Source organism: Engraulis encrasicolus, chromosome 19, assembly GCF_034702125.1.
Source record: "Engraulis encrasicolus isolate BLACKSEA-1 chromosome 19, IST_EnEncr_1.0, whole genome shotgun sequence".
NCBI classification, from domain to species: Eukaryota; Metazoa; Chordata; class Actinopteri; order Clupeiformes; family Engraulidae; genus Engraulis; species Engraulis encrasicolus.
The window spans coordinates 6,700,016-6,712,515 of NC_085875.1; the positions used below are offsets into that span (position 1 = coordinate 6,700,016).

At 46.8% G+C, this 12,500-nt stretch overlaps 1 protein-coding gene across 1 annotated transcript in view; it reads right to left on the reverse strand.

Annotated features, from left to right (window-relative positions):
* The window catches only part of dph6 (diphthamine biosynthesis 6), a 109,657-nt gene that overhangs the window by 3,189 nt on the left and 93,968 nt on the right, over nucleotides 1–12,500 (reverse strand). Inside the window, exon 14 of the mRNA XM_063224013.1 lies at nucleotides 5,472–5,877. Coding sequence (XP_063080083.1) covers nucleotides 5,472–5,877 — 406 coding nt within the window. The remainder of the gene's footprint in view (nucleotides 1–5,471; nucleotides 5,878–12,500) is intronic.

The following is a 12,500-nucleotide window of genomic DNA, read 5'->3' on the forward strand; positions in this document are numbered from 1 at the left end:
TACTAACTAAGAAGGAAATTATCAGTTCAATCATCATTATTTGGGCGAGGCGTACTGCCTTTTCCAAGCTGGGTACTGGGTAGTACATGGTATTTTTTACTGTAATCCCGTAAATGTACTGGCCCAATCCTTCCTTTTCATAATACATTTGGGCCTCTAAGTCTCAATTATGGAGTGATTTGAAAATAGCATTTTATTAACTTTTGGAGGACAAAAAGTGAGTTTTTGCAGTTCGTCCATGTGTGTGTTTATGAGGGGCAAACTTTGGAGATAGAGAGCGAGCGTAGGTTATGCTCAGTGCGCTACCACTTAACAAGCAAAATCCTCTTTCATGACCAACTTTCATGACCTGGTGGGCCACCCATAGACTCAAAGCGCTCATAACAACCTCATTAGCCCATTGTTGTAAAGTCACTCAGTTTGATTTCAACGTGATGAATAAATACAAAAAATAATATCCCCATTGCACAGATGAAAAAATACCGTCAAAAGTACACTGAATATTATATATTTGAAAAAATATATATTTTGATGTGAATTGATAAAGTGAACTGTATGTGGCTTTGGTCACTCCTGAGATCAACCGTGGACAATGCAGCATGGTGCATGGAGATCACAGGGTCCAAATGGAGATATTAAGGGCATCCGTGTGGCCTTGGTGGCGCTGCTAAAACACAGGCATTATATGCGGACGCCCGTGTCTGGGCTTTGAGCTCAGCTCGGCTGGGGCCATTATATGCTGATGGGAGGCGAAGGTGAAACATAGTGACCTGACAGACTGTCAGAGTGTCACAGAGAGAGAGAGAGAGAGAGAGAGAGAGAGAGAGAGAGAGAGAGAGAGAGAGAGAGAGAGAGAGAGAGAGAGAGAGAGAGAGAGAGAGAGTGGGAGGAGGAGAGACGGGGAGGGACAGACTTCAAATAGACATTCATTTTACAAGACTGAAACATGTCCCAGTCGCTCATGCGGGTCAACCTTGAGCACTACGCTCCTCCCATCCGCTCTCACCCCTGACAGCACTCTTAAATGAGAGGAGTGAGAGAGAGAGAGGGATGGAGAGGGAAAGATGGACGAGTGAGATTGCAGAAAGAGAGGGGGGGAGATATTACAGATTAGAGAGAGAGAGATGGAAAGAAATGGAAAGAGATGGAGAGAAAGCAAAAGAGAGCAATAGAAAGGCAGAAACAGAGGGAGAGAGAGAGAGAGAGAGAGAGAGAGAGAGACAAGAGAGAGAGTGATAGAGCGAGAGCTGCAGCTCTGCAGCTGTAGTGGTCAAAGGCCATTAGGCGAATCCTAAAAGCAATCACATTAGCAAACGGGATGGACCTAGCCCATTCAACCAGTGTTGCCAGATTGGGCTGTTTCCCGCCCAATTGGGCTGCTTAGGATGGCCGTGTGCGGGTAAAAATGGCATTTAGCAGAAAAAACCCACCCATTTTTTTGCCATAGAAATCAATAGAATTGGGCGGGACTTTGTGCTTCTAGGCGGGTTTAGAGCATTTTTTGGGCTGGAAATCATCAGCCTCATCTGGTAACTCTGCATCCAACCCACAGAAGCAGCAGCAGCAGCAGCCACCCAAGGGTACCCTACCCTACCCTACCCTACCCTACCGTAGCCAGTAGCCACCATTACTCTCCCCATAGCACAATGGCCCTGCTCTTCACAAACCACTGCATGATTTCAATAGTAACCACTGTGCATGTCTAATACCATAATAGCACTTTTTGCTCCATTAATCAATGGATAGCTCTGAAAATATATATAAATAATGTTCAAAGGGCAAATACCAGCATGACGGGGTGCAATGTGGGGGGCAGATTTTCATCAGTTATCAAAAATGGCCGCTACCTACTGGGCCTGGGCTGGTGAAGGGGAGGGGCAGGCAGGATGGGGGGTGAGGCCTAGAGCTGCTATTTGGTAGCCGTGCTACAGTGCACCTCAAACTGTTTCAAATTAGCCGGCAAACGAGTGGGCAATTAGCGAGCATCGGCTCATGAAAATTGTTCATTTAGGGGGCCGAGGCAGCAACGGATGAACAATGCTGCCTGGCGCGCGCGGCCAAAAGCAACACCACTGCTGCGCTCTACCACTGTGTGCTATGTACGGTGCCTGATGGTGGCTTGCTCAGTCCGTTCTGATGTACGCTGTTTGCATTGAGGTTTAGAAGTTCTGACGAAGGATGTTCAAAAGTGGCTTTAACTATCCCAATCCTCTTCATTTAGATCAACATTAAGAAGGGTATTGAAGGGATTTGCAAGGATATAAAGAGACTATCTTTGACTCATGGCTTGCCCTCTATTCTGGTTTTATGCCATTTGCATTAAGGTTTCTGAAGGCGCATATTCAATTGGTTTTAACTACGTCAATCATCTTTCTATTACTGAACAATATGAGGCCATATAGAAGTTTTAAAACGGTTTTAACATAAAGAGGCTATCAAACCGTCACATGTTTTTTTCCCTTGAATGAAAAGAAAGACACTCTAAAATTATCATATCACATAACAATAACAATATAAAACATAAGAAATTTGGAAGTAAAATTGCTGGCACAGATGTGTTATCTTGCGGCTTGGCGAGTCATACATCCTTCAAGCCATCAGTGTGGCCTGCTCCTACCCTAAAGACATGTCCACCTGTCAGCTGAGAAATCACACGACATTGCTGATTGAAGCGTAAGTGTGTGTTATTGTGTGCATGTTATGCTTGAGTTGCACATGCGTAACATGCACATAACACACAAATGCACACACATAACACAAGCATGGACTCTGTGTGTGTATGCGTGTGTGTGTGTATGCGTGTGTGTGTGTGTGTGTGTGTGTGTGTGTGTGTGTGTGTGTGTGTGTGTGTGTGTGTGTGTGTGTGTGTGTGTGTGTGTGTGTGTGTGTGTGTGTGTTTGTGTGTGTATGTTATGATTGGGGGCATGCAATGTAATGTGCGTGTTATGTGTGTTCCAGCCTCTGGTTCTTTGGCGCTGCAGGCTATACCATGCCCTTTACTACCCAGAGAAGCCTTGACACCGGGGGTGCCACTCGTCCACTCACTCGGGCCCCCTGTCCCCGTCCCGACCCTGTGACGTGTCAGGACGTCGCCCCCCATGAATGGAACCTGTGACCCATGAAGTGGGCCCCGCGGCACGCTCCCAGGACACGGTGTGTGTTCAAGTGTGTGTGCGAATGTGTATGTGTGTGTGTGTGTGTGTGTGTGTGTGTGTGTGTGTGTGTGTGTGTGTGTGTGTGTGTGTGTGTGTGTGTGTGTGTGTGTGTGTGTGTGTGTGAGTGCCCGTGCCAAGGGAATGTAACGGATTCCGCCGCAGTGACAAGTCGATAAGTGCATTTAGCGTGCTGCGTCTGAACATATGGAGGTGGACAGAGACGCACATGCTCACGGCCTCAGTCAAGGGGAACTGGTGTGTGTGTGTGTGTGTGTGTGTGTGTGTGTGTGTGTGTGTGTGTGTGTGTGTGTGTGTGTGTGTGTGTGTGTGTGACTGCACTGTCTGCACTGTCAGATGTTCAGATGGGGACAGTGCTGAGGAATGATTTGAGATTTTTTTTAAAAAAAAGATCAAAGCCCACATGGTTTTTAAATAACTGCTGACGGACTAGCAATGTGGTCAAGTTTAAAAATATACACAGCATATTTTCCCTGTCAAACGTTAACAAGAACAAAGTAATTTTAAACAAAAGGGGCCCTTGTTAAATTAACCCTTACCTTCTATCCCAAATCAGAAAGTGAAGTTTGTGGGGTATCAACCTGGATATAACACAGATGAAGCCATTCTGAGAGATTAGGCTTTGAATTGAATTATAGAACTGTCGAACTTATAAAATAACTTATAAAATGAAAAATAAAATAAAAAACCTCAAAACTGTACTGTCTTCATCACGTTTCATCATATGTGACTAATTTCATTTCATACTGTAATAACAATCCAGGGCGAGGCCATGGGAATGACAATAAAAACGTTGGTTTGGCTTGAGTTCGGGGCGCTAATTGATTGTTCTAGAGACGACGCAACCATCATGTCAAGTTTATGATGGGCTGGCTCGTCCTTCTCAAAGGACGAAAACTGCTCTCTTGGGGAGGAAATAAATACGATTCTGTTGAAATAGAATCCAGAGTAGACGCAAAAGAGGAGGATGAGGAACAGAAGGATGAGAGAGAGAGAGAGAGAGAGAGAGAGAGAGAGAGAGAGAGAGAGAGAGAGAGAGAGAGACACACACACACACACACACACAGATTGCTGTAACGATGACAAAATAACCTGCCACATGATTTCAATTCCAGTCAACGGCATGAAAGCAACAAAAAATAAATCAAAAGTTCAATTGCAGATGATGACAAATGACTCTTGGGGCTGTTTAGTGCTCTGTGGGCCTGGAGATGGAGGCCAGAAAACATGAGAAAAAACTCATTTTTTTGCTAAAGGAAAGCTATCATTGGTCTAAACACAAGCAAGAGCTATTCAGGAGAAACTGTGATTGGTCTAAACATCATCAGGAAAAAAGTTGGATATAAGTGGGTATAAGGCCTTCAAATAAAGGAGCTGTTCAACTTCAGCCAGTAATGATATTTTAGTATTTATTCAAATAAATGAAGCACTGGCGAAGCGTGGGAAACTATTGGTACTTCATTTTAAGCAGTGTTAATCAGTAGTGAACTTTGAGCATCTAAAACTAGCCATTCAAACTTTTAAGCCTCCTCAAATGTTCTTGGTATAGACAAACCAGCTTCTGTTGCATTTCTTTGAACATTACATTTTGTTACATTTCCATGAACAACTACGGTACATTTCTTTTTTTGGGTGAGATGCTTCTCACTAGTCTATCCACACAAACCAAGTGGTTAGTGATTTCAGGATGAATGTCGAATGTGCCGTCATCATTAATCATAACTGCTTGCTTAATCATGCATTTCAGACAGGGCAAGCACAATTCCTTGCACCCTAAACACAAGATAGAATTAAAGGATACTTTTTTGAGCATTTTCATACAATTGTGGAGCATCCACAATAACATTTACAAAAAAGGATTCTGCTTAACTCTTTTTTAAGATATTTTTTTTGGTCTTTCTGACATTTTATTTATAACAGTATAGTGAAGCTGGTGACAGGAAACGAGTTAGGAGAGAGAGATGGGGTAGGGCCGGCAAAGGACCCAGGCTGCCGGGAATCGAACCCGGGTCAGCCGCATAGTGGACGAGTGCCCTACCGTTAGCCTACGGCAAGGACTAAACAGAATCTTTTTTTTTTTTTTTTAAATGTATTTATGGGCTTTATTTTAGATAGGACAGTAAAGAGCGTCAGGAAGCGAATGTGGAGAGAGAGACGGGGTAGGGATGGCAAATGACCCATGGCGGATTCGAATACTGGGTGCAACCCTTGGGCATGCTTAGCGTGCTGCGCCACAGCGCCCCCCACTAAACAGAATCTTTGATTGGTCTACGCATGTGCTGCAGATGAACGGCTCACCTGAAGCCAGCTGTCGGCCCACAGCATCACTTGTCCTGAAGAACCCTCTGCAGCAGAGCGGGGTCAGCTGCCTCTCCGTCTTCTTCAGAGACTCCACCAGCGTGCTGCCTACGGCCTCCAAGATGACCCCGGGATCCACGGCCGAGCACTTAGCCCAAGAGGCGGAGGTGGAGGCGGCCACGACCAGAGAGAGGGTGGCGAACTGCCCGTCGCTCGACAGTGCCAGTTCACATGAGACCGAAGCACCTGGCACCTGGGTGGAGGTCTGGGCGTGCGTTCGGTCCGCGGGGTCGTCCTGCACCGCCATGACGTGTAGCTCCACGGCTGCTCCTCGGGGTAAAGTGGGCACCACCGCCATCACCAGCGGCCCACAATGCACCTCTGGCTCTCCATAGCAAACCTCCTCCTGTTAATACAAAAACAACAATGGACACAGTACATGGTCAATTGCACTCTACCTCCACATCAAGTATACATGGTCAATGGCTATCTCCATCCAAAGATTGAAAAACAGAGGCTACACTGCACGTGTACAACATATTTTTCTGCCCCCAGAGTGAAACAATGTCAAAGAAGGTCAAAACATGTATGTATAGGACAATGTTTATTTCCACTAACCACCATTCTACTTTCCTCAGCGTGTGTTCTCCCTTAGAATGCTCAATTTGTAAATGGCTGGCCACACACACAGGTCTGTCACTTGGGAGTCTCCCAACCCAACCACCTTCCAACGAACATGAATCATCGGCAGGCTTGGGGTAATTTGACAAAGTGATCTGAACACCAGGGTTCTTTGTCATGACAAACATCGAGCAAGCCATTGAACTGTCAGTGCGCGACCCGCAATATTCAACATTTAGCTGAGTAACAACACAGCACGACACAAAAACACTGCACTCAACCCAATCCAGCCCCCACCCCCACACCCCCCTTTTGAAAAGAGCATGTGAGGAAGATGCGGCCTACTCCAGTCATTTCACAACATCTTCCACTGCACATGGTTATTAGCCAGGCCGGACCTGTCATGATGGCCTTTGAATGACGTAATCAACAGAGAGTCAAAAAATCTGTTTTGTTCACACATACATGCATGTCTTTGTGTGTGTGTGTATGTGTGTGAGTGTGTGTGTGTCTGTGTGTGTGTGTGTGTGAGTGTGAGTGTGAGTGTGAGTGTGAGTGTGAGTGTATGTGCGTGTTTGTGTGTGGTCCATTATTGGTCCAGAGGTCTTCAGCTGGCCTGCGGTACAATATGACCCCCCCAATCCCCCCTCCCCTCAAATAATCCTGCATGGCAGCCTCATCGGCTAATGGGGGAGAAATGAGTGTTTTATAAAACAGTCATTTTGCCCCGGAGTCGATAGGGGCAAAAAACACTTAACCCCCTTTTCAATTTGCCGGATCAATTTTCATTCACTTACACCCCTCTCTGTAAGTGCAGAATAATGACAGGTTATATACACTTTATTTCTGAAATTCGCTCCCTAGGCAAAAAAAAAGAGACTGACAGAGAAAAAGAAAGAAAGAGAGCGCACAGAGGCTGAGGAAGAAAAGACAAGATGAACGTATGTCCCTTTTGCACACTCCCATCACCTCGACCCTCCAGCCCTCTCTTTCCTACCCCATCACACCTCCTCTCCGCTCCGCTCCACACAGATCCCAACGAGCTCCGCTTGACCCAAACCACTGTCGACATGAGTGTGGCACTTACCACCAGATTAAACTTTAGCAACCGGCTTAATTGTGGATCAACAGCCAATCTCACTCAGACTGTGAGGCAACAAATACACAAGTGGAGGACTGGGAACGCGCCAGGGGGGTAGACGTTGTGGGTGGGGTAAAGGGCTTGACATTGGCACCTGCCAACCGGCCAGACATGGGTAAAACCTAGCTGTGGCCGATAGTAAATGCAGTTTTACTAGCCACGTTGGCAGGTAGAGTAGAGTTAAAGTAGGCTATATAACATAGACTATGTTGTTAGCCCTTGTGCATCAACTGTTTGACAGTTCAAGAAAAATCTTAGTGTCTCACTCAGTTGATATTTGTCTGGTTTCTTTTCGTGTATGAAGCTTTATTAGAACTTAATTTTTGTCACCAGTCTACAGCCTCATGGCTCACCACTCGGGTTATTCTACTGGCCACAGTGGCTGGGGAGCAAAACAGTTAATGCCAAGCCCTGTTGGGATGTGTGTGTGCGCGCGCGCGCGCGTGTGTGTGTTGGCTGGTCTCATACCATAGCTTGGTACATGTACGCTACGTATATGCCGATCTTTGTATTACATCTCCACATGTTGCCATGGGTCGATGTGTGTTAGTGTCAATAAGAATGTGTTGGCGAGTACAAGAATGTGATGTGTGTAAAAGAAGAGCAAAGAGCAGACCAGGAGTGGGTGTAGAGCAGGGGTGTCAAACTCATTTTAGTCCGGGGGCCGCATACAACCCATGTGGACCTCAAACTGGCCGCATTAGCAACATCATCGCAAAAAAAAAAAAAAACGTAAATCAGAGGATTAGTGTACAGTACTATCACGTTTTAAATGTGTTGAATATGTAGAAAGCAATGCAATACTGATAATACTATGCAACATTTCCTTGACTTCATTCATTCATTGCCAACCGTCAATTAATTAAATATGGGACCGTTCATTTTGGCAGGGGGTCTGGGGGTTTTCCCCCAGAAAATTTTGTATTTCTTAGATGTAATTTCCTGCATTTTCACGCATTCTAACGTCCCGTTTCCAGTTTCAGCTTAATAAGAATCAATACAAATCCAATTATATTTATTATTTAATTACAACCAATACCAATACAATACGAATAAGAAGTATTAACATTTTATCTCTATATATGAGGTCTATAATATATGATCTTTATCAAATGCCTGTTACAGTACAAATTCACCATTTATAATAGAAGTGTGATGTGCACTTTACTACATATACAGTATAACAGAGGGACCATTGGGTTAATGTCATGCAGGTCTCGATTTTGTCCCGATTGGCGTAATAGCGCATTTCGGTTATTTCATTGAGAAAAAAAACAAAAACAAAGTAACATCCGGGCCGGATGGAACCCTCTGGCGGGCCGGATGCGGCCTGCGGGCCGTATGTTTGACACCCCTGGTGTAGAGTGTACATACTGTAGGTAGAGTAGATGTTCATTAAGTGGGCCTACAGACCCCATGTCTCATTAAGTGGGCCTACAGACCCCATGTCATGAGAATGGAGAGATTTAGTGGGTTAGTGTATTGAAGGAGTGTATGTGTGTGTGTGTGTGTGTTCAGAGAATGAAGACAGAGGTTAAGAGGAACGGTGTGTGTGTGTGTGTGTGTGTGTGTGTGTGTGTGTGTGTGTGTGTGTGTGTGTGTGTGTGTGTGTGTGTGTGTGTGTGTGTGTGTGTGTGTGTGTGTGTGTGTGTGTGTGTGTGTGTGTGTATGTGTATTGTTGAGAGAATAGAGGGGGTAGTGTATGTATTAAAGATCAGAAAGACCTGTTTGCTCTTGAGTGGCATGACAGGACAGGAAATGTACATAGCGTATAGGGGGCCTTTGATAAATGTTAGATTAGCACTTAAAGGGGGGTGGGGGGGGACGAAGGCTGGTGGGGGCCCCAGAGAGGGGGGGTGGGGGTATGGCGGCACGATGCTTGTCAATAGTGATTGCCCTGAGATGACACACACATACGCACACAGGGGCCCCATGGGTGGGGGGTGCGGTGTTTATGTGTGAGCGCGCGCATGTGTGTGTGTGTGTGTGTGTGGGAAGAGGGCTGCTCATCCAGGCTTAAAGGCCAGCCCTGTGGCCCTGCTGCTTTGCCGTTGTGTGTGTGTGTGTGTGTGTGTGTGTGTGTGTGTGTGTGTGTGTGTGTGTGTGTGCGTGTGTGTGTGCGTGTGTGCGTGTGTGTGTGTGTGTGCTTGTGTTTGTGTGTTTGTGTTGTGTGTGAGTAATCATTGTGACGTGATTGCATGTGTATAGATGCCACACATGGTATGTACTACATATGTGCATGTCTGGGTATGATTTCAGCAGTGCGCAATGCAATGCCTGTACATTTCTGGTCGTGTGAGCTGTAATTTTTTTTCTGTATTCTTGCGTGCAATTGTGTCTGGAGAGAGAGAGAGAGAGAGAGAGAGAGAGAGAGAGAGAGAGAGAGAGAGAGAGAGAGAGAGAGAGAGAGAGAGAGAGACGAACAGAGCACCAGTTTCATGCAGGTCGCTACCTACAGTATATGTTTCTTTTTTGTGCTGTGTCTCCCCCTCATCTCCCCAACTCTGTAAAGTCAACAACATTCCTCTCTTTATACCCTCACTTAAGACGTCTCGGAGGCATTTTCTGTGCATGCTGCATATGTGTGTCTATATGTGTGTGTCTGACTTGTATGCTCTTTGTGTGTGTGTGTGTGTGTGTGTGTTAAGACTGTGCATGTCTGTACTAAGGTCTGTCTGCATTTAAGCTTATGCACGTGTGTGTGTGTCTTCATGTGTGTGTTTGTTTGTAACAATTGGTGTGTGTGTGTGTCTTTATGTGTGTTTTTGTGTGTAACTATGTGTGTGTGAGCGTGTATGTGTATGCTGTATGTTTCTACTGTATGTCTGTCTGTCTCTATAGGTGTCTATGTGTGTGTGTATGTGTGTGTGTGTGTGTGTGTGTGCGTGCGTGCGCGTGTGTGTCCGTAAGTGCATGACGGGGGCTCTTTCTTTCTCTCTCTCTCTGCTTTAGCCGGCACTTCATCACCGCTTCTCTGCCACATGTGAAAGCACTCGGGCCGCCTGACACCTCTACTTGACAAGAAATCATTTATTAGATTAATCCAATAAAATAAAAGGCTGACGGATGTTGATATATGGTCAGGCTGAGTGCCTGGAGTGCCTCTGTCTATGCAATAGGACCGGGCCGCCACCATCACCAACTCACACCGCTCGCCACACTGCCCTGCTCTACCACACACACACATATACACACACACACATATACACACACACACATATACACACACACACATATACACACACACGCGTGCGCACGCACACGCTCACGCTCACACTCACACTCACACACATGCACGCACACGCTCACGCTCACGCCCACACACACACACACACACACATCCCAGCACCCTTCATACTAGCCTCCCCTACCACACACATACGCACACATGCCCACACACACTTTAATGCAATCTATCTATTACTTCATTACATTGGCCGCACAGACGCCTCGCACGCCCCCCCTCCCATCATCACACAGACACACAATCACACACACGCACGCACACGCGCACACACACACGCAAGCGCGCCCGCACACACACACGCGCGTGCACACACACACACACACACACACACACACACACACACACACACACACACACACACACACACGCTCCATCTGTGCTCCAGCAGGTGAGCCTGTGAGTGTGTGGCTGGTTGGCTGGAGCCACACTGTCAGGGTGACCTGATTTCCTTCAGCTCCCCCCCCCCACTCCTCTCCTCCCCCACTCTCCCTCCTCTCCTTCACTCTTCTCACCTGTTCCTACACTCCTCTCCTCCCCTCACCACTCTCCCACTCCTTATCCTTGCCTCTCCTGTCCCACCCCTCTTCTCACCTCTCTTCCCTCCCCCGTCCTTCACACCTTACCTTACGCACGTCGCACACACACACACACACACACACCCTCGAACGCACGCACATACAAACACACACACCTGCTCCTTCTTCTGTCCTTTTAGGCCTTGCCCGCTTTATTCTGGACTTGACTATTTGACTGGCAAGAGCAGACAAAACAAAATGTAATGTCTATGAGAGAGAGAGCGAGCAAGAGAGAGAGATAGAGGGGGGGAAGCTAAATTGAAAGACAAAAAGCTCTGCTTTAAAAACTGTCTGACGAAAGGCAGGCTAATGAAAGAGATAGCATGAAGGGGCGAAAGTGAGAGAGAGAGAGGGAGAGAGAGAGAGAGAGAGAGAGAGAGAGAGAGCAAAGTGAGAGTGATAGAGTGAGAGTGAAGGAGCGCTGGCAGCGGAGGCGTAAAAGCCGAGACGGTAAACACCATAATAAGGAAGCGGTGTAAGGGCCACGAGCAGCGGGGGGCTGATGGGGCCTGGATGCTCGGGCTGTTCCCCTACATTTCCTGCCCAGCGGGGAGCCTTCATCGCTGGGCCTCGGCAGCCGCACGCTGGGGCCCGCCACCACTCCCATCCCATCATCATATCCACTGCCTGCTTCCACCTCTCATGTCTCACATACTGTAGTGTGTACAGTATGTGTAGGCGAGAGCCTGCTTGCCTGGGTAAACCTACCAGACCACTAGTGCTGCAATCGGGGGCCGCTGACAGCTTTGGTTGGGCCCAGGACAAAGTAATCTGAAAGCACCCCCCAATCGCAATACATACAATGTAATGAGAACCCAATTCTGGGCCCACCCTCTCTCTGGGCCTGTGACGACTGACCCCTTTATCCCCCCTTTCCAGCTCCTCTGGCTGCAACTGCTGCTAGGCCGCTGCTGCTATTTGACTCTGCTACTTGTTTATGGACCCGACTCCCTTGCCTGTGATTTGGGGCAGGATGGAGAGGGTGGAGGCTTGCTTAAAGCAACACTAAGTCATTTTTTCAGCTTTAAAATTAAATAATAAAAAAAAGTTCCACAGCTTCCTCTCACGTCTCTGACACTGCTGACGTTGCTCCTTCTTTATGGGCATATATCTGAAGGGACTCCCTTGCCTTGCTGCTTTTGGGGTGGCGTAGAGGGTTGGGGCTTGCTTAAAGCACAAAATATTTTTTTAGCCTTAAAATAATGCTTCAGCTTGTAGCAAAGCGAAAGGAGCTTCTCAGTTTGCTTTGCTGTGCCTGCCCTGGGCGGTAAGTGCACTAAGTAAGTTTGGAGGAGTGGGGACATCTCACTTTACTTCGAATGAGATGCAATTCCAATATCTAGGCAGCGGTGACCAAAGTAAAAGTAGGATTAAAACACAGAACCAGCCATTTTCCATCCAAAAAAGGTAATTTCTCTGAGTAACTGGTCTACCGTTACTATAGA